General features: G+C 42.6%; 1 protein-coding gene and 1 non-coding gene across 2 annotated transcripts in view; both read right to left on the bottom strand.

The window, feature by feature from the left end:
* Positions 1 to 9,510: 9,510 nt before the first annotated feature.
* LOC138740212 (U6 spliceosomal RNA) lies at positions 9,511 to 9,619 on the bottom strand. The gene has a single exon (XR_011342748.1). It is a non-coding gene; the product is annotated as a U6 spliceosomal RNA (small nuclear RNA).
* An 11,539-nt stretch (positions 9,620 to 21,158) lies between these two features.
* LOC138739605 (SH2 domain-containing protein 1A-like) overlaps positions 21,159 to 22,502 on the bottom strand; it is a 65,155-nt gene continuing 63,811 nt past the window's right edge. Inside the window, exon 4 of the mRNA XM_069891972.1 lies at positions 21,159 to 21,630. Within this exon, the coding sequence (XP_069748073.1) occupies positions 21,587 to 21,630 (44 nt within the window). The 3' untranslated portion in view covers positions 21,159 to 21,586. The remainder of the gene's footprint in view (positions 21,631 to 22,502) is intronic.

Below are 22,502 nucleotides of genomic sequence, written 5' to 3'. Positions count from 1 at the left end.
CAAATGGAGCTGAGGTAAAGTGAAACCAAGCTGGTATCAAGGGGCAGGAGCACGTCGGAAGAATGAGTCTAGTGGGTCAAATGGGTAGGAGATAGAACCGGTCAGTGTGGGATTGGAAAACAATGAAGTTAGAGGGAGATGACCAAAAGTGATTAGGTCAGAGATGGTGTGCGAGGCAGTGGCTTGATGTCCTTTGGGGGAATCCTGCTCAAGGGGTAAATAAGAGGAGGTGTCTGAGAGCTGTTGTCTGGCCTTGACAAAGTAGAGGACAGTATGCCCAACCACCACCGCAACACCCTTGTCTGCGGGTTTGAGGCTGGGGTAAGGATGGGTGTAGAGAGAATGGAGATCAGAGCATTCCTAGAGGATGAGATTAACTGAGGGGAGTGGTGAAGTCAAGACAATTAGTGTTCCACCGGCTGTTGGAAATATAAAGATCATTAATGATCCAAAAGCTAGAACGAGGTGTCCAAGAGGAGGAAGAAGGCTTAACATGGGAGAAGTCTTTGGTAAGAGGTGGTGAATCTAGGTGGAAGAAGTAGGCACAGAGATGAAGATGATAGAAGAAGAGTTCGGCATTGTGGTGTGCGCAGAACTCTTTGAGGTTTGGGCAAAGGGGGTCAGTGAGGCCTCTACTGAGGACAGTCTCTGAGAAGGGAAGGTTGGAGGGGATAGTAAAGACCATGCAGAGGGTAGAATGGGGTCAGTAGGGTGAAAGGTGGTGGGGGAAAGGAGGGTGGGGGTGTTCGGTGGGAGATGGAAGGTTGGGAAATCTGGGGGGATGCGGAATGCAGAGCGGTGAGGTGGAGGTGTGGTCAGAGAGGGAGATGAAGGGTTTGGGGGGGTCAGGGGGGGAGATGGAGGCTAAGGAGGATCAGAGGGGGAGGTGGAGGGTTGGGCAATCAGAGGAATGTTGGGGAGAGGTAAGAAGGTCAGAGGGCTATGGGTTAGGAAGAAAGGAGTTCAAAGGAATAGATGAAGGGTGAATGGGGAGAGGTCTGAGGGGTTAGGAAAGGGTTCTTTAGGACTCCTCCCCTTTACAACTGCAATTGTTTCTTCCTGCAAACTATTAACTATGCGTCTGCCCTTCATTTTTCTCTGTCAACCCTTTACAAAAGACCACAGGATTGCTCTGTAAATGAACAGTTGCTTTTCAGACAATTCTCTCTCAAAAATATACTTCTACTGTGTTTTAGAGCTCACCAGTTACATGTCCCAGGAACTGCACTTCAGTAATAAACTAATAAATCATAGAAGCTACAATCTCAGCAACCTCAATAACGGTATTCTATCATTGCAGAGATTCCCCGAAATATAGGATCACTGAAATCTTAAAGCACTTTTGGAGGCCATTCAGTCTGTTGTATCCATGCTGGATATAAATGGACTTTAGGTTGACCCCATTTCCAAGTTCATCATTCATAGTTTTGTCAGTATCAGCTTCTTCAAATGTGCATCCAGGTGCTGAAGATTTCTGCCTCGAATGCTGCATGCTTTGAGTTCCAGACCACCCTCTGCTTCTACCAACTTTTCATCTTCTACCAATCAACATAACTTGAATCCCATTAGTCATCAGTAAAACACGAGAGTCTGCCGACACCGGGGTTGAAGTAAAAGCACAACTCTGGAGAAACTCATCAAGTCAAACAGACATCTTTAGGTCGCAAAGATGAAGATACATAACCAACGTTTCGTGCTTGAACCCTTCATCAACGTGGGAAAAATTGTCGGCAGGTGCCTGAACAAAATGATGGGGGGGGGAGGGGGCACGGATCCAAAGGCATGAAGTAATAGGTGAATAAGGGAGGGAGGGCACACCAGCAAGCAGGGGGAGAAGGGATGGCTCAGTAAATGGAGAGAGAAGGGATGGAGTGTTGAGGAAAGAAGACAAAAAAAAGGAAAGGAAGGAGAATGGGGAGTAGGCGAGCAGAAACTGGAGAAGTCGATTTTAATGCCTTGCGGTTGGATAGCGCCCAGAAGCAAAATCAAGTGTGGCTCCTCTGATTTATGGGTGCATAACCAACGTTTTGGGCTTGAATTGTTCAGGCGCCTGCCGACATTTTCTCATACCTTGATGAAGGGCTCAAGCCCAAAACGTTGGTTATGTATCTTTATCTTTGCTACAAAACCATTTAAGCTGCTGAGTTCCTCCAGCGTTGTGCTTTCACTCCCAGAGTCATTGTCTTCTCCAGCAAAGGAAGCCAGCCATTCTCGCTCAGCATCTCCAGGCTCTCAACGCTGCAATCAAATCTCATCTCTGCACTCCCTATCCCACAGAATTCAAACCCAGCTGAGCCAGTCTGATTTCACTCATTCCAGGAGCTGAGTGACTTTCCTGTTACTGGTGAATAAACTGGGGCAAACCATGACAATTACCCTTGATTGACAGGCATGGAAATTGTTGCAACATCCACAGATCCACGCAAACTCTTGCCATGTTTGTCAGCAGTGGATAGCTCAATCAGAGAGAGAGAGACAGAGAGTCATTCTTGCTGTGAGGCTGCTATTTTTCACTCTCTAGGTCCAGAGGACAATGTCTCAGTACTTCCCTAATTCACGCTTGGAATGCTTGGATCGACTTTAAATAGTCACGAATATAAATGATAAACAAAACAGCTTTGGTAATGATTATACTAATGAGTTTATTATTGCATACATTGTACACATGGACTGAAATTCTTCCTTGCTGCAGCCGAAGTTACTGGTTAAAAAAAAAACTACCAATAGTATGCACAGAGAGTGTACCGGTTAGCACAATGCCAAGGTGGGTTCGAATTCCGGCGCTGTCCGTAAGAAGTTTGTATGTCCTCCCCGTGACCTGCGTGGGTTTCCTCCGGCTGCTCTGGTTTTCTCCCATGTTCCAAAGATGCACGGGGTTAGCAGGTTAATTGGTCACATGGGTGCAGAGTTGGCATCAGAACAAGGGGCATTAGGGCCACCGAGGGGGGTGGGGCGAGGTGGCACTGATTTTCGACTGCATCGGTCTAGGTGGGGGGGAGGAGGACGAACCCAAAGGCATGAGATAATAGGTGAATAAGGGAGGGAGGTAGACAGATAATAAAGTCATATAATCCTAATGTAAAACAAGACTGTCAGCCAACAATCTTAGCTTTGAAAAAGGGACTAACATTTCCTTCACTAAGCATTGCCACCAGAGAGTAGTTATCACAATCCATAAAGGGGTGAAAGCATTTATGGAACAATTATCATCCACGGATCTATACTACACATGCATATGCAGAAACATCAGTAACACCGGAGTGCGAGATACTGGGCGATAGAGGATGGGGAGCAAAGATGGTTAAAAACATCAGTCAACTGCACTCAAAACTTTCAAATCTTTCTGCAAATCATGGCCCTTTTAAGCACCGGTTCAGAAGTAGGTAATGTTTAGTACAACTGACCATTAAACTGCAGATTGTCAGGACTTCAGAACAGAGCAAATATAACAAAAGAGTGTGTTAATATGTAGATTGCATCACCATCTAGTGGTCATTGGTGTCTCGCCAATATAATGCTGGAAATTGTCTAGTGCACCATACTGTTCGCTTTGTAACAAGAAATATCAATTAATTTGAACTGAAAGCAAAAGGACAAGTCATTTATACATATATATATATTTTTTTTTTTCTTTCTTTTTTTTTTCTTTGGCTTGGCTTCGCGGACGAAGATTTATGGAGGGGGTAAAAGTCCACGTCAGCTGCAGGCTCGTTTGTGGCTGACAAGTCCGATGCGGGACAGGCAGACACGGTTGCAGCGGCTGCAGGGAAAAATTGGTTGGTTGGGGTTGGGTGTTGGGTTTTTGTCCTTTGCCTTTTGTCAGTGAGGTGGGCTCTGCGGTCTTCTGCCCGCCAAACTGTGAGGCGCCAAGATGCACGGTTTGAGGCGATATCAGCCCACTGGCAGTGGTCAATGTGGCAGGCATCAAGAGATTTCTTTAGGCAGTCCTTGTACCTTTTCTTTGGTGCACCTCTGTCACGGTGGCCAGGGGAGAGCTCGCCATATAACACGATCTTGGGAAGGCGATGGTCCTCCATTCTGGAGACGTGACCCACCCAGCGCAGCTGGATCTTCAGCAGCGTGGACTCGATGCTGTCGACCTCTGCCATCTCAAGTACTTCGACGTTAGGGATGAAAGAGCCGAACAGGAGTGTGGGTATGACAACGGCTCTGTATACGCTTATCTTTGTGAGGTTTTTCAGTTGGTTGTTTTTCCAGACTCTTTTGTGTAGTCTTCCAAAGGCGCTATTTGCCTTGGCGAGTCTGTTGTCTATCTCATTGTCGATCCTTGCATCTGATGAAATGGTGCAGCCGAGATAGGTAAACTGGTTGACCGTTTTGAGTTTTGTGTGCCCGATGGAGATGTGGGGGGGCTGGTAGTCATGGTGGGGAGCTGGCTGATGGAGGACTTCAGTTTTCTTCAGGCTGACTTCCAGGCCAAACATTTTGGCAGTTTCCGCAAAGCAGGACGTCAAGGGCTGAAGAGCTGGCTCTGAATGGGCCATATATATATATATATATATATATATACAATCAGGTCATACTTTTCATTTCTCTTCTTGGTTTATGCCAAAGTCAAAAGTCAGCATGGTTTTTGTGCAGGGGAAATCCAGCCTGACAAATCTGATTGAGGTTCTTGAGAGGATAACTGAGGAAACTGATGAAGGCAAGCAAAATAGACGTGGTGTGCATGGACTCTAGCAAGGTTTTTGACAAGGTCCCATGTAGTAGTCTGGTCAGAAGGCTAAACTGCATGAATCCAAGGTGTGTTAGCAAACTGGATCAAAAGATGGCACCACAGTTCACGTGGCGGTTAGCACGTTGCTATTACAGCACCAGGACTGGGTTCGGATCTGGTGCTGTCTCTGAGGAGCTTGTACATTCTTCCCTTGACCTGTGTGGGTTTTCTCCAGGTCCTTTAGTTTCCCCAACCCAGCCCTCCAAAATTTATAGAGTTGGTAGGTTCATTGGATGGCACGGGTCTTCATGAGCCTGAAGGGCCTTCTGCAGTGCTGTATCATTTTAAAAAATGTAAAAATTGGATAAAAGGCAGAAAGTAATGGTCAAGAACTGGTTTTCAGACTGGAAGTCTGCAACCAGTGGGATACAATAGGTACCGGTGCTGAGTCCTTTATTGTTTGTCTTATTTGCTTTATACATAAATGCCTTGGAGGAGAATGTAGATAATCATATAGGTTTGATAATGATACAGATAATGAAGAAGGTTATCTCAGGATATAGAGAGATGTCGATTAGTCAGAGCAGTGGGAGAGGAAATTAAATTCAGACAAAACTGTAACATTTTGGGATGTCAAATACTGACCTGATGTCCACAGTAAATGGCTGGTTACTTTGGAGTGTTGGGGTACAGAGGGTCCTTGACTGCAAACTCGCCATTCCCCAAAAATGGCAACACAAGTGGGCAGGCTAGTGAAGAAGCCGTTTGGCATCCTTGCCTTCTAAAGGCGAGGCATTGAATATCCGAGTGTTGACACTATATTGCTGCTGTACAAAACATTGATTGGGCCGCACTTGGAGTACTGTGTCTATTTCTGATTACTGTAAGGTAAAACATCATGAGATGGGAATGTGTAAGGAGTTACCCTGTGCAGGGCTGTAACAAGATGTGAATGCATCCTTGTACTTACAAGATAAGAGAGACATTGATGGATTGAGAGGCAGGAAGCTAGCAGGGAAAGGATAGCAACAGTTTTAGTCATTGGACAAGTAATGATATGATGATGTTCTAAGCACGTATCCAAGGGTATAAAAAAATCACCATTTTGCTGATAACGGCAGAATGCATTCTCCGACTAACATTGTTAGTCGCAAGTGTTACAATCCGGTAATAAAGAACAAAGAACCCTGATTTCGACTCAGTCTGGTGTTTGTCTCACTCATTCATGAACAAAGCAGACCTAACATTACCAAGTGACTGGTCAGATGTGGAGGCACTAGAAAGAGTGCAGAAGAAAGTCACCAAGTGTTAAACACAATTTGCCGAAGGAAGTTAGTGGAATAAGCAGCATCTCCGGGAGACAAAGAATGGTCAATGTTTGGAGCCAGCAGTTTTCATCGGGATTTTAATTTATTAAGTCCAGTAGAGAAAGTGCTAAACAGACACAGACACAGACACAGACACAGACACACACACACACACACACACACACACACACACACACACACACACACACACACACACACACACACACACACACACACACACACACACACACACACACACACACACACACACACACACACACACACACACACACAAGAAGATCCCATAATGATGCCCAGATGATCAGGCTTTTCATAATACAGTAAAACCCCGGTATCTGTAATTCAAGCAACTGGCAAAACAATCGAGGAAAATAAATGCACCATGGCCCCGGGTTCTGGATTTTCCCATCCTTGGAAACATCCCATCTGCATCCATTCTGTCCAGTCCTGCCAGAATTTTATTTGTCTCTATGAGATCCCCTCTCAATCTTCTAAACTCCAGCAAGTACAATCCCAATTTGCGCAATCTTTCCTCATAAGTCATTCCTGCCATTCCAGGTATCAGCCTGGTGAATCGCCTCTGCACTCCCTCCATTGCAAGAACATCCTTCCTTAGATCAGGTGACCAAAACTGCACACTATACTCCAGGTGGGGTCTCACCCAGGCCCTGTACATCTGCAGTAAGGTATCCTTGTTCCCATGCTCAAACCCTCTTGATATGAAGGCTAACTTAGGGTTAAAAAGTAAATGATTTGGAAACCTGGCTGCTCCTTCATGACCTTACAACCATACTCTCCAGCATTACGTTTTTGTGAGGTCTCAAAATTGTGCAGGCCACCTTTCAAGGAATATGTGCAGAATTTACCCCAGGAAATCCCTTCAGTCGAAAAGCAAGTCATTTCTGTTTTGCCCATCTGATTACACATAGAGAGCTCCAAGAGGTGAAAGGTATCTGGGTATAAATAGGTTTAACTCATGTTATGCCCAATGGGAATTTCACTTTGTACCTTTCCCTGCCCCCAGAACCTTGAGGCCTGTAGATGCCTGACCTGAGGAAGAACAACTGAATTACTCTGGTGTCACAGTTTGGGGGTCTCAGTACACAATTGTTTTCTCAACCTTTCTTAAGATCTCCCCTGAAATTCCAATTGAAGGGCTCGGGCCCAAAACGTTGGTAATATATCTTTACTTCCTATGGAGGCTGAGAGAACGGCTGGGTTCCTCCAGCATTTACTGTGTGTTTTTTCCTACAATCACAGCTTTACGCTCAGGGGTATTGGTGTTTCCATATCAGGCCATGATGTACCACACCTCTGTAGAAATTTGCCAGGATTTCAGATTTCATACCAAACCTGCCCTTACAAAGTGGGCATTCTGACTTAAACATAGAAACATAGAAGATAGGAGCAGGAGTAGGTCATTCGACTCTTTTCAAGATGCCCACCTGATATCTGGCACCAAAAAAATCCAATGGGAAAACTTTGCAAAAGTGCCAAGTTGCTTCTTTTGTTGCTGAAGATTTGTACCAGTTTTGAGGGATTACTTTTTGTGTGCCTTTAGGAGGGAGCTGGATCAGAGCAGAGGTTCCATCACAAAGTAGTTATTTGACAGGTATCTAGACAGCTTGACATACTGGCCTGATTTCAGTGGCCTGTGGTGAATGGTGATAAGTTACACAAGAAAATCTGCAAATGCTGGGGTCAAATACAATGCACAAATGTGCTGGAAAAACTCAGCCGGTCACGTAGGTTTATCGTCAAGAGCAGCAGGGATAACAGAGGGACAGTAGTGAGAGAGATTCTCTTTGAAGAGATGACTTGAAATTCAGGGTCAGCGTCCCTCGAAGACACTTTGCAGTGGACCAGCCAAAAGGAGTTACACAAGAAAATCTGCAGGCACTGGGGTCGAGTGCAATTCACAAAATGTGATAAAGAAACTCAGTAGTTTCATGTGTGGGAGTTATCCCGAACATTTTTCTCTTCAGCACACATACTTTTTGCTCCATAAAAGAGGGGTTATAGAGGGTGAAGAGTTTCGGGTTGGATTATATCTTCAGTCTTGAGTGTGAGGCAGGTTTGAAGGACCATCTGGCCTTTGTTTATTATCCATACATGAAAGGTGGGTGTCAAGACATGCAGTTATTGTCTCATCACTAGGTTCCTCAAGCAGGTGATGGTGAGCTATCTTCTTGAACTACTGTAGGGCTGGTGGTGAAGTTGCCGACGGTATTTTGGGGCGAGAGCTCCTGTTACAATGAAGGAATGGGAATAGAGGTCCAAGTCAGAATTGCAGTAGATTTATATAAACGTGATCTTACATGTGTGCAATTTAAGAACCTGAGATAAACCAAGCAGCTTGTCATGTCTCCAGCATATCACTCTGCATGTTCTACACTCTGCAGACACTCTGTGGCTCCTTGTGCCATGATTTGGCAGACTATCTGTCTCAGAGGTTCTGTCTGTGTGGAGTCCTCAAGAGTTTGATTTTCTTAGTGCCCACCACTGATGTTGTTTTGAAAGTAGGTGCATTGGGGATAACTGTTTATAACATCTGACGATCTGTCCACACTCTGTCACGGAACAAGTGATGTGTTGAACCTTGTGCTCTCTCTCACACAGTGACATAATCCAACAGGATCCAGGGGTGTTCCCAGGAGAGCTCTGGTGAAACAAGGTGTTGGTTATGACAAGACCATGCCATAAGCATTTGGCAAAGAGGAAAACCTCATTGGAGTTAGCCTTCCCTACTCCTTATTGTGCCAGCACGACACAAAGTACACAGACACTGCACTGGCAATGAGGAGGGATCAGAGGGAAATGTGACTGAACCATGACAGGCATGTTGATGGGATGAAGGTCATTTTAACCTTCAGGCTGGAGTTGCTGGGACTTGAATTTAGGCTCAGGTAGAGGAGAATGGAAATGTTTGGAAATGTCAATCAAGTCTTCCAACTCTTAAAGGGATGGCACGGTTAGCCTAGCGATTAGCGCAACCCCTTTACAGTGCCAGCAATCGGGACCGGGCCTGGGTTCATATCCCACACTACCTGTAAGGAGTTTGTACGTTCTCCCCGTGTCTGCATGGGTTTTCTCTGGAGGCTCCGGTTTCCTCCTCCCCTTCAAAAACGTACCAGGGTGTAGGTTAATGGTGAGGGGGGAGTAATATGGGCGATATGGACTTGTGTGACAAATTAGCCCACAAATTTAAGGCAGTGAAACGCAAAAGTCTGCAGATTCTGTGATTGTATTAAAACTACCCATAAATGCTGGAGGAACTCAGCCGGCCTTGCAACGTCCATAGGAGGTAAAGATATATTACCAACATTTCAGGCCTAAGCCTTTCAGCATTTCTGTGTATTTTTACTAACTTAAAGCAAGAATGCTTCAAGATGCCAATGCAGACCCTACATTAGCTCCTATGATCAGTCGGAATCGCTCACCCCTTTGATTCTGTTGCCACAAGTAAACACTCATCTGCACCCATCCTACAATAATCATCTTTTTTAAACTGTGGAACGCTTCACGAATTTGCGTGTCAACCTTGTGCAGGGGCCATCATAACCTTCTCTGTGTCGTTGTGATTTTAGTCTATGTGCTGCCAAAGTGAATGCGCATTTTTAAGACTCCCCGAATTCCCATCACCTCGCTGCAGATTCAACCACTCAATCACAGACTAGAAGCAATTTATAGCAGCCTATTTACGTGTTAACCCATACATCTTTAGGATGTATAACATATAACCATATAACAATTACAGTACGGAAACAGGCCATATTGGCCCTTCTAGTCTGCACCGATTTAGTCCAATAGTCCCACCTACCTGCTCCCTGCCTATAACCCTCAAACCCCCTCACATCCATGTACTCATCCAACCTCCTCTTAAATTACAAAATTGACCCTGCTGCAACCACCTCTTCTAGAAGGTCATTTCACTCAGCCACAACTCTCTGAGTGAAGAAGCTTCCTCTTATGTTACTTGTAAAGTTTTTCCCCCTAACCCTTAACTTATGACCCCTTGCTCCAATCTCTCCTACTCTCAAGGGGAAGAGCCTATTCACATCTACTCTATCTATCCCCCCCTCATAATTTTATGCACCTCCATCAAATCCCCCTCAACCTTCTACGCTCCAATGAATAAAGACCCAGTCGACTCAATTTCTCACTGTATTCTAGATACTGCAATCCAGGCAACATTTCAGTAAATCTTCTTTGCATCCACTCTACCTTATTGACATCCTTCCTCCAGGATGTGGAAGGTAACTGAAGAGATAATGTTCCTTTATTTATGAATAACAGCAGGGATAAGCCAGGTAACTACAGGTCAGGAGCCTTACGTTTGTGTAACATCAGTGTATAATGTGGCGTATAGACACACAGTAGCAGCAAAGGTAAGAGCTCTGACCTTGTATCAACTCTTCATGATTGAGTTGCCAAGTTTGGTGCCAATACAATCATCTATAAATTTGCTGATGACACCATTAATGTTTGCTGAACAACAGGTAATGATGAGTCAGGATGTAGGCTGGAAATGGAGAATCTGCTTGTGTTCTGCCTGATCAACAATCTGGCAGCACAGGAGACAACCCTACAGGGAAGGTGACCATGGCAGCAGACCAGCGAGGAGCTCAATGGACCCACACAAGCTGTGAGTGGTTGGCGGCATGGTTGAAGGACCCACGTCAGGCTGCAGGGTGCTGGAAACTGGCTAGTGGGAACCAGGTAATGGAACCAGGATTCAAGAGGGTGCTCATGGCAAGAAGGGTCCCTGAAGGGTCTTGGGCACTGAAGGCTTCCTGATCATATCAGAGGTTTGGATCTGGAGCTCGAGCCCCTGAAGCCTCAGAGGGTGCGGGACCACTGGAGGCGAATCCACGGGCAATGTCTCTAAGGGGGCTTTCTTTTGCTTCTCTTTCTCTTATTGTTAAGGGCACCAGGCAATGCTCATGGCAACTCTGTTTGCCTCACAACAGACAAAAGTTAAAGTATATTACGTCTACTACATTTTTATGTATTATTACATGACAATAAAAAAGAACCTTGAACATTGGACCATGAATCTTGCTCTCAACATCAGCAGGACCAAGGATGTTGTTGTGGATTTTAGCAAGGCAAAGCCAAGGGACCACATGTACGTCTTTATCAGCAGGCCAGCGGTGAAGAGGATTGCTGGGGGTCCCCACATTGGAGGATTTTTCCTGGAGCCAGCACATTGAGGAAACTGCAGAAGGTGCACCAGTGCCTCTATTTGGTCAGAACTCTGAGGAGATTTGGCATGTCATTGGACCTCTTCAAGTGTAGTGTGGAAAATATCATGGCTGGTTGCATCACTGCCTACTTTGGAAACTTAAGTGGCTAAGAATGCAAAAGTGTCAAACCCAGCCAAATTCTCTTTTGAGATGTCACATGGTAGTGAGATGAATTTGTTTTTAACTAAAGTGGTAAATTTAGAACAATGTTTTTCAAACTGCTCCCCCCCCCCACCCCCGACTAGACTCACATTCCACCTTAAGCAATCCTGATGCCATCGGTGCTCTGTAATTGGTAAGGGATTGCTTAAGGTGGTATGTGAGTGGGAAGAGAAGATGAGAATCACTGCTCTAGAGCCAATTTACTGAAATATTTTGCTTGAGAAAAATTGTCACTGACCCATTTCCTTTGGAGTTATGAAACCGTGCACTTAACGAGTCAATGAGGTACGATTAAAACAGTGGTTTTCAAACTTTTTCTTTCCACTCACGTACCACCTTAAGCAATCCCTTACTAATCACAGAGCACCTATGGCATAGGAATTTCTTAAAGTAGAATGAGATTTAGGGGAGCAGTTCGAAAACCATTGGTCTAGAGAGAAACAAAATCTTTGGAATTTAAAAGGAGTACTGGAAACGTGGACCCAGTGAGTTTAAAATGAACACAGGAAACCGCCATATTATCAGGATTTCCAAGCAATAGGAGAGAAGATTCTTGGAATTTTTGCTGTATCTGACTATATGGGCTGAAAAGCCTGTTTCTGGGCTATAGTGTTCTAACGTTCTAATGGAAAATTAGAATCAAGGTGAAGTGTTAACAACCCAAAGATTCTGCAAGTCCAAGAACAGAAAATGCTGGGAAGTTCTAAGCCCTTAATGCAGTGCTTCAGTTCAAGCCACAAAGTGGGTGAAATCCATTATTGTGGTTCCAAAAGCAGATTATAAAGTAATGCTTACTTAGGCAATGGTCAATAAACAAAACACTATAGGATCTACGTACTGAATTGACAAGGACTAAGATTTTCACCATTATACTTGACTCATGAATGAGGGTGAAGGAAACAAGCTACAAAAATAAGCATCCATTTCAGGCTTTACAAATACATCATTCACTATGGCATGGAATTGTCACTTAAAATAGTACTGATCTTCAAGAACAATATGGAAAAGGGAATTCAGCATTGTCAATGCGACATAGATGATATTTTAATAGCAAATGTCACAGAGAACCAACATTTCCAAGTACTAGAATGGTCACAAGTCTTTTTCACATGGTAGGAGTCTAATTCTAGAGTGCATAGTTTAGGATGCCATAGCAGCTCTGTGGTTAGTAAGGAATTACTTCAGGTGGTATGTGAGTGGAAAGAAAAAGGTTGAGACCCACTGGTTTAGGACGAGAGGTGAAAGATTCAAAAGGAACCTGAGGGCAACTTTATCCACACAGAGGGAAGTGAGTTTTTAGAACGAGTCATCAAAGGAAATTGCAGCAATGGATACAAACATGACTTTTAAAAGATATTTAGACAGGTACATGGATTGGAAAAGTTTAGAAGGCTTTGAGCCAAGCAGGCCAATGAGATCAGCTCAGGTGGCCAACTTGACCAGCATGGATGAGTGGGCTGAATGGCCTGTTTGCATGCTGTAAAACTTTGTGATTCACAGAGTTCATGAGTACAATAAATAAGGCCAAGAAAATTCTACATTCTGTTACACAATAAGAAGGGGCTTATTTGGGCCTAACAAATATCCTACAACCATTCAAGGCTAAAAAATAATCTCAAAATAGCAACTCTGATACTTTCTGGCCAGGGTTCTATATTAAGTTAAATATTTACGTGAGATCATTTAATTTATACTGTTGTTGGAGTATCTCACGCCCCTGTATGGCTGCAGCAAGAATGTCAGTGCATCTGTGTATTGTGTGTGAATGGCAATGTCCTCTCCTATCATATTAAGTGCAGCTGATAGGAAAATCGATGAAGATATTGTTAATAACCATACATGAGAGAAGAGATTGTAGGGAAATAAGTGCAGGGAAGGGAATGTTCTGAGAGTTGGCATAAACTCAAGGGGTCAACTGTGAAAATATGAGATAAATCTTTGCTTCAGCGTACTGAAATTACAGTTTAAATAACTCACTGGCTACTTGTACTATATGAAGAGATCAGCGTTTCAGAAAAATTACAGTAGTCTAGTTGTTATTGCTTATAACAAGATCACATTGTCAGCAATTGCATGCATTCAAACTCTCCCAATGTTGTTAGTGGATGATAAACTACAATAATCAATGAATATTTTTGTGTATTTTAGTCCAGTAGATAAATATTGTGCTTATTCAATGCATCTTAAAGCAATAATTGCTGCATTTCACCATCAATCATTTTCCAAGACTTGTTTTGCAGAATTTTTGGAGAGATAAGTCCTGTGTAAATCCAAGTCTTAAACATAAGGATGTCTTAAAGCTAAGTCAAGATCTAAATGGGCCATCGTCCCTATTTAATCACGTAGGCTACCAAAAACCATGCACACATTGAAATCAGACCTATCTTTAAATCAACATACAAAAACAATGTTTAAGCATTTCGCTTTGTGCCTTTCTAATCTGATAAACTATGCGAAGCGTGGCCTCAATGACTCATTTACTACTGGGTACGATTCTATTTTCCTTTTGTGTAATATTAGCAGAACATCTTCTCAAGCTACTCAAACCCCATTTCCTCCAACAATGTGCACTGAGGTAACGGACTTCATTATCACAAACGTTAAGTATGTAGCTCTGCTGTCTCTTGCCTTCCCTCTCCAGGTCAACAGGCCAAACTTTCACAGGTGCTCCTCACCCCCTGCCTTGATCTCAGTTGCTTCCATTTCTTATTGTGCTCATTGTGTCCCGGACACTCACCCACTCACTCAAGTCAATCCTAATTTCCCTTCCTGAATCATGTGCTAACATTTCAATATTTAGGTGTTATGAACCACGTGTAACAAGCAGCAATAATTTTATTTCTTACTCTTAAGCTACTTCTTAAACTATCAACACTACATCTATCTCCAGCTCTGCGCAGGGGTGTGTGTGTGTGTGTGTGTGTGTGTGTGTGTGTGTGTGTGAGATATACCCAAACCATTACAGTTACAGACTCGCAAATTCTTCTTGTGTTGCCTTTGAAGAAATGTCCATCCCCACGAGCTGTGGTCATAATACTCTTGGTCTCCTTTTGTAGGCAAGTCCCAAACTGGGCGGCCTCCATAAAGCATCCAAGACCCTGGCACTTGGTCCCTCCAAGTAACTTCAATGCGAGTCGCACTTAAAATTAAGCAGTTTCTCGAAGTGACCTCCACTGTTAGTCACAATCAAAATTTAGCGCTTTGCTTCACAAAAAGACCCTCCTGGCATAAGTCAATCCACCAAAAAGGCCCAGTCATTCACTAAGCATGCTTTGCTCTGAATTCCACAAAAATGGCCGGCCACCAGAACTGCTTCAAAAGGCTCCTTTCTCTTCAGTCATCAGAATGATTCTCCCTTGCAAAATCACAGTGTCTTTGCAAATGTATCAAATTCTGGAACAAGCCTTCCAAAGTATTGAATTATCACTGGGCTGTCATTTATGTTGTGCTAGCGTGAAATGTTACATGGTAACTGTGACCATTTAGACCCTCCTGTCTATACTATCCCTTACAGTGATAATCCCATTTTACTAAAATGGAAGCTCGTAATATAGGAAAGATGTGGATAGCTACATGGATAGAAGGGGTATGGAGGACTATGGCCTGGGAGTCAGTCAATGGGACTAGGCAGAATAATAGCTAGGAATGGTCTTGACATTTCTGTGCTGTACTGTTCTATGGTTCACTGATATTATTAATGCCATTTTGTTTTGTGACTTCATTATTGTAAACCACTAGCTATTCCTCCTTTGGGGCAGCACGGTTGGTGTAACGGTTAGCGAAATGCCATTACAGCACCAGTGATGGGGATTGGAGTTCGAAACCTGTGCTGTCTGTAAGGAGTTTATACATTCTCCCCATGCCAGCATGGGTTTTCCCTGGGTGCTCTGGCTTCCTCCCAGCATTCAAAATGTAGGTTAATTGAGTGTAAATTGGGTGGCCTGGGCTCGTGGGCTGGAATGGCCTGTTACTGTGCTGTATATCTAAAATAATTTAAAACCTTGAGTAGTTTTTGGAGCATGTGCAGTAATTGTGAGCACGTGCCATAGCTGAGGTCAGACATAAAAAGTTGACTGACCGCCATTTTACCGCGTACCAAAATATATGTTTGATCACTGAATGACCCAGAGACATTCTTGGACAGCATTCCCGCTTTCTTTCCAATTTAGTGTCATCAGTGTTTGATTTGAAAATCCCTCAGGGCTTGGAAACAATTACTCCATCTGAATTCTCCCTAATCCATCCAAATTCCTCAAATGTTCCATCACCTTGTAAGTTCCATTGTCAATATCTTTCCCAGAACTGTGCCTGACCCTCTTCAGCCAGCTTCTGGTCCCACTACTCTACCAAAGTGACTCTTATCAAAGTCACGAATGACATCTTGTCCTCAACTGAGGTGACCTATTCCTGCCTCAGTATTGCTCTGCAGTGTCAAACAAGGTCCTTCTACTTTCAGATCTGGAATGGAATTTTATCCCCAAACCTCTTGATTGCTGCCAACAAATCCACTGATGACACCAAAATTAAGAGTCTCTTGAGCACACAAAAAAAAAATTGCTGGAGGAACTCTATAGCTCAGACAGTGTCCATGGGTTGAAATGGTCAGCCAACCTTTCAGATTTCAACCATTGGTTGCACACAGGTTTGAACCTGTGTTATTCTTAAAACCTTCCCTGCTTTCGCTCCATCTCCTGTCAGAATCTGAACCCACTTACAAAATGTATTCCTCATATTCCTCTGTACCTTTAGCCCTTTGATTAAATTGGTTGTCAAACTGGAGAGGGTTCAGAGAAGATTTACAAGGATGTTGCCAGGACTTAGGGGGCCTGTGTTTTAGGGAGAGATTGAGCATGTTAGGACTTTATTCCTTGGAGCACAGGAGGATGAGGAGAAATCTCAGAGATTTTTCATGAGAGGAATAGATCAGATGAAGCCACAGAGTCATTTGCCCAGAGTAGGGGAATCAGTAACCAGATGACATTTGACCTTTTCTCTACCTACCCTATTGAACAACAATTATTGAGGAGTTAGAGTTATTTTTACATTCATGGGAAAAATCAGGTGAGTTGCATTTCAGATTCTATTATTAGACGGTCAATATATGCAATTTTCTCTTTTTGTTGCATTTTGATAAATTAGTTGACCGCCTTTCTTGGGTAGAAATGGAACTGAATCCATTTAAAAATTCATCTATGTTGGCAGTCCTTCGCTCCTTTTTACCTTTTACTTTTTCTAAATTGGCGGACAATCCCTAATTTAGAATTTTTTTTTGCAATTCATAGATTTTTTTCATTTGAGATAATCTCACTTCTTTTGAACAACTGTTGGTAAAATTTAAAATTTAGCTGAGGTCAGACATAACTAGTAATTTTTTTTCAGATATTTACAAGTCAGATATTTGGTTCAGTCAAAGCTTTCTGATTTTCCACGGATTTCTGAAACAAACATGCTTGATTTATTTTTTTGATTTTCAGTTTTCTCAATGAGGCTCAATTTCAATTATGTATTGTAATTTGGTGGACTTGAGAGTAGCTTCGCTAATTAAGATCAAGAGTGATTGGATGACTTGCTTCCAAATTAGGACTGGGATATTGTTCTAAATCTGATTAATGAATCAGATGTGCACAATGCTGTTGCAATTCAAAGTGGGGCATAGAGTACATATTTCAAAAGTTAGACAATCTTGCTTTTATTCTAATATTGATCCATTCCGTGATAAGTGTAAAATTTTTGAAGCTTCATGTTTTGGACTTGTCCTAGTTTTAAAAATTTGGGGAATTTTTTTTTCAAACTTTCTCAGTCATTTTTAAGGTCAAATTAGAACCATGCCTATTAATTACTTCATTTGTTTTTTTTTTCAAGAAGAGGAAATATTGACTTCAACTTAGAAATGAATTTTAACTTCTACCTCTTTAATAGCTAGATGAGCAATTTTGATGAAATGGAAAGAAAGACCCTGTTCCTACTCACACTCAATGGTTACAGAAGGTCACGTCCTTCCTAAATTTAGAAAAAAAATAAGATGTAAAGATGAATTTTTAAAAGATGTGGCACCCATTCATGGAGTATTACCATAATTTAAAGAATTAAGGTGTTTGGACACTCCTGAGAAGCGTTGTCTGGTTTCCGAATGTCATCGTTAATTTCCAATGTTTATTAGATATGCAAGTTAACCTTGTTCGATTAACAGGGTTTTTTTTTCCTTTTTTGTTTTTTTTTTTAACTTTACAAAATGGGTTTGATTAAGAATAGAACACACAATTTAAATATGTATGATTAAGGTACATTTGAGAAGTACAAATTATCTGTCTTTTCTTATAGTTAAGCCTATATATTGGATCAGTATGCATTAAACTCAAAGATATTTTAAAAAGAAAAGTAACCAGATGACATATGTTTAAGGTGAGGGAGGAGAGATTTAACGGGAACCTGTAGGATAATATTTTTACTTAGAGGGTTGTGTCTGATTAGAACAGGCTGCCGGAGGAGATGGTTGTGGCAGGCGCTATTGCAATGTTCACAAAAAAAGGATAGATAAATGGATAGGATAGGTTGAGAGCAGTGGTTTTTAAATTTCACCCCCCCCCCCCCACCCATTCCACTTTAAGTATTCCCTATGCCATGTGCTCAGTGATTAGTAAGGATTGCTTAAGGTGGTATGTGGGTGGAAAGAAAATGTTTGAAAATCACTGTTTTAATCATACCTAATTGACTCATTATGTGCCTGGTTTCATAACTCCCAAAGGAAATGGGCCAATGACAATGACATATCATGGGCTCATATGTAATGTTCTATCTTCTGAACCTTTGGTCCTGATTTTCTAAAATCATCTGAAGGTGTTGGCACCTGCAGCCCAGCGACCCATATCCTGCACAGTGCACTTCCTGACTTCCTGTGACACTGCACTTTTATTTTGCTGTATGTGCTCTATTTAAGTATGAGATGACTTGCCTGGATAAGACACAAAACAAAGCTTTGCGTGCTTACACAGATTGTATACTTGGTTTTGGGATACCCAGCAATGAAAGGGGCACAAGTACAGTACTTAGAGAGAGCTTTTCAGGAATGCATGAGGTGGAAAACTAAATCCCATAGGCCCCCAAACCACTGTTTCCAATTGCATCCAATGGTATAAACCTGCATGGAATTGGGATTGGATTAATTGCAGCATAATAAACCACTGAATTTCAGGGCTGAGCTAACTCTCTGATAAAGGGATTTCTCCCAAACTGGCACATCTGGAATATTTCTCACCCAAGTGAACCCCAACTCTTTCAGTCCAGCAGAAAACAAGAGAGTCCAAAGACTTTTCCAAAATCTTCAACTGATAGGTGAAGCTATTGTTGCTATTGAGGGAAGGCTTTGGAGATAGTGCAGAGGAGGTTCACCAGGTTGATTCCAAAGATGAAGAGGTTAGCCTATGAGGAGAGATTGAGTCGTCTGGGACAGTACTTGCTGAAATTTAGAAGAATGAGAGGGGATCTTATGGAGACATACAAAATTATGAAAGGCATAGATAAGATAGAGGTAGGTAAGTTGTTTATATTGTTGGGAGAGATTATAACTTGGAGACATAGCCTCAAGATTCAGGGTGGTCGATTGAGGACAGAGATGCATTTCTCAGAGGATGGCGAATCTATGGAATTCGCCGCCCATAGAAGCAGTAGAAGCAACCTCAGTAAATATATTTAAGACAAGATTGGATAGATTTTTAGATAGAAGGAGAATTAAGGCATTGGGGAAAAGGCAGGTAGGTGGAGGTGAGCCCATCATCAGATCAGCCATGGTCTCATTGAATGGTGGTGCAGGTTTGATGGGTCAAATAGCAAGCTCCTGCTCCTATTTCTTATGTACGTATCCAAATGAAGTAGCTCTATTAATAGTATTACAAGGTATTTCATTTTAGTGGGACTGTCACATTAAGGGTTAACAAAATGAGGGCTAGTATAAGCCACAACCATTCACAACTGTTTGGCAGCAACTAGGATAGCGTGTACCCACTTATGAAGGGAAGAAGAAATGTGTTGCTTTTATCCAGGCACATGTGAGAAGAGTCATGTGAGAAACAAATGAAGAGCATTCTTTGTGACCAGCAGTCATTTTAAAGAAGCAGCACTTTTGACCAGCGGCATCTGAAGAGGCTGCTCTGGAGTGGCTCCACGTGGCAATGGACAATTTGTTTGTTTCTCCTTGTCAGGTGAAATTTTGATCCCCACCGTGGACCAGACAAAGGGTCGTGTTGAAGGGGAAATGAGATACCACACCGTGAACAAAAGAAAGGTCACTTTGGACTGACCCCCATCTGGGTTCTGGAAGTATTGTGAAAGTCACTCATTTCAGTTCCCCTAGAAAAGGAAAAGGGGAGTTGTGACTACCACACGTCTGAAGAGACCTTCACTCTGGAAGGTTCTTTGAGTTTGCAGCAATGTGTCTCTCCCACCTCATTCGCAATCACTTCTTTGCTCAGTTTAGGAGTCTTTGTGCCAACACTGGAATTTCTAAGACTGACTCTGGCTGAAATGGTTTGGGTATCACACACACACACACACACACACACACACACACACACACACACACACACACACACACACACACACACACAATTAAGTATATTCGTGCATAGTTGGGGGATAAGTTCAGATAAGTTAGATAAGGTGTTATATTATTAATAATAATAATAAAATTTGGTGAATTTCTATTGCTGCTGGTCTGTGACGTAACAATAGAAAACACAAAGGTTGTGGATACTGGGATCCCGAGCACAATACAAATTGCTGAAGGAACCCAGCAGGTGGTGGCATCTGTGAAGGGAAATGAACAGTCAAGGTTTTGGGTCGAGAACCTTCATCTGGCCTGAAAACGACCAAGTGAAGCATCTCCACCAAAAACATCCACTGTCCATTTCCCTCCACAGATGCCATCTGTTATGCCGAGTTCCTCCGGCAGTTTGTTTTTGGCCCAGATAGCACCAAGGCGATTGTCAACATTTGTTTTAACCGAAAGTAGACTTTATTCTCAATCAATTATTTACTAAAGAAATGCACTCAGTGTCTGTTTCCACCCTTACCTTCATATCCATACATTCCCATCACTGAGCATTGTTACATTTGATTCCATTTACACCATTACCACAAATGTGGCATCTTGTCATTTCTCTCCCCTCTGTTGTTTGAGGGGCTTCCCCTCAGTCTTACCCCCTCAATGCCTGGTAATGGTTCTTCCCCACAGGGCCCGTCGCATTGGCTGCCCCAAGCCGCGGTGTGTCCTTCAGCATATAGTCCTGCAGCCTGGAATGTGCCAGTCATCAATATTCCCTCACCAACATGTGCTGAAAGACCAACAGGTTTTAGGCCACCAAAAAGGCATCGTTCACCAAGTTGATGGTCTTCCAGCATTTCTGGATGTCTGACTGTGCATCCCTGGGAACAGAGAGTCCTCTGTCTCGCTGCTGCTGGGGATGAACCGTAAACAAGGACCCTTGTATCCTCCACACACTTGGCGAACCTGCTCTAGATGCCTTTGAAGATCTTCTTGCGCTCATAACCTTGGAAATACCATCATCAGGATTCACATCTGCTTTCAGATACCGCTCATTGGGTCTCTATCTTCAGTCTTTCCTGATGGGAAACATTGCGATTGCCTTGAATTTTGATGAAGGACACATTTCAAAGATTGAGTTACTCTTTGACACATCAGCCTCATTAAACTTGTGGATCGCACACCGTGAATAGACAGCAAGGCAGTAAATGTTCATTTTTTTTTTAATTCAAATCTTACACAAAATATTTGGATGATGGAACGTACAATATGGCTTCTGCTACTCAATTTATTCAGTGTAACTGGAACCAGCCCACCTTCTTGAACCAATTGGGATAACTCTTTCAAAGAGCCAACATGGCACATTAGATAAACCCTTCTTCTTCGACACTGCATCCTTTTCAGAGTAGAACACACAGGAAGAGATTGCAGTAGGTAATTTCACATGAATAAATTCTACAGCTTGGAAAGATCAAGATATGAGATCATTTGCACCAAATGGATTTTCACGTATTCACAGATGCAGAACATTTAAACTAATCTGGAAATAAAGCATGTGAACAGAATAATATGTTTCTTCCCAAGATAATCCTTCACAATACTCTGGAGACTTTTACATTATACTCTGGATGTATCATTTGCCAAGCAGTTCCATGTATTTTCTTTCTTCCTGCAAATCTACAAGAAAAGGAAAGTATTAGAATTACATAATGCAATGGTTTAAATATTTAAGCATAATGAACTTTGATTGACAGGGAGAAAGTGTTTTCACTGGTAGGAATTGGTAACCTGAGAACTAAGATTGCAGTTAAATGCCAAACAATCTGAGCTGATACAAAGGGGAGATTTTTTTTTGTTATGTGGCAGTTGTTAGAATCTGGAAGGAGCGAGCTGAAAGGCCAGTGAAAACAGATTCAAAGCTAATTTTCCAAAAGGAAATGGACACACACCTACAAGAGAAAAAAAAACACAGGAACCCTGCGGATTGAAGCAGGAGTGTGGGGGTCGTTACATCGCAAAGACCTGATGAGGTAAGTGGCCTTCTGTATGAGTACCTGTCACAACTCCTTAAACATGATGAGCAAGAGTCTACTGTTCCCACTTTTTAATCTGTTCTGCAAATTGAAAATACAGTAAAATCCCTGGGAACCTTTGAGGGATTAGTAGATGCCGGATAGGCACATTTTTCGGTTGCTTGAGATTGCATGTTGCACGATTGGCAAACTAACCGCTAGGAGCACCAATTTTAAACTTCTGCATTTATTTTCTGCAATATTTTTGCCATTTGCTTAAGGCTGCCAGTTGTTGGAATTTTACTGTATACGGCACGGTTGGCAAAACAGCGCAACGCCTTTACAGCGCCAGCAATCGGGACCAGACACGGCATCAAATCCAGCGCTGTCTGTAAGGAGTTTGTACGTTCTCCCTGAGTTTCCTCGGGTGTTTCAGTTTCCTCCCGCCCTTCAAAATGTATGGGGGTTATAGGTCAATTGGATATAATTGTGGGCCAGAAGGACCTGTCTACATTTTTTTAAAAATAATTTTCTGCT

Source organism: Narcine bancroftii, chromosome 7 (assembly GCF_036971445.1).
Source record: "Narcine bancroftii isolate sNarBan1 chromosome 7, sNarBan1.hap1, whole genome shotgun sequence".
In the NCBI taxonomy this organism is placed as follows: domain Eukaryota; kingdom Metazoa; phylum Chordata; class Chondrichthyes; order Torpediniformes; family Narcinidae; genus Narcine; species Narcine bancroftii.
This window is presented reverse-complemented; position numbering and strand designations above follow the sequence as displayed.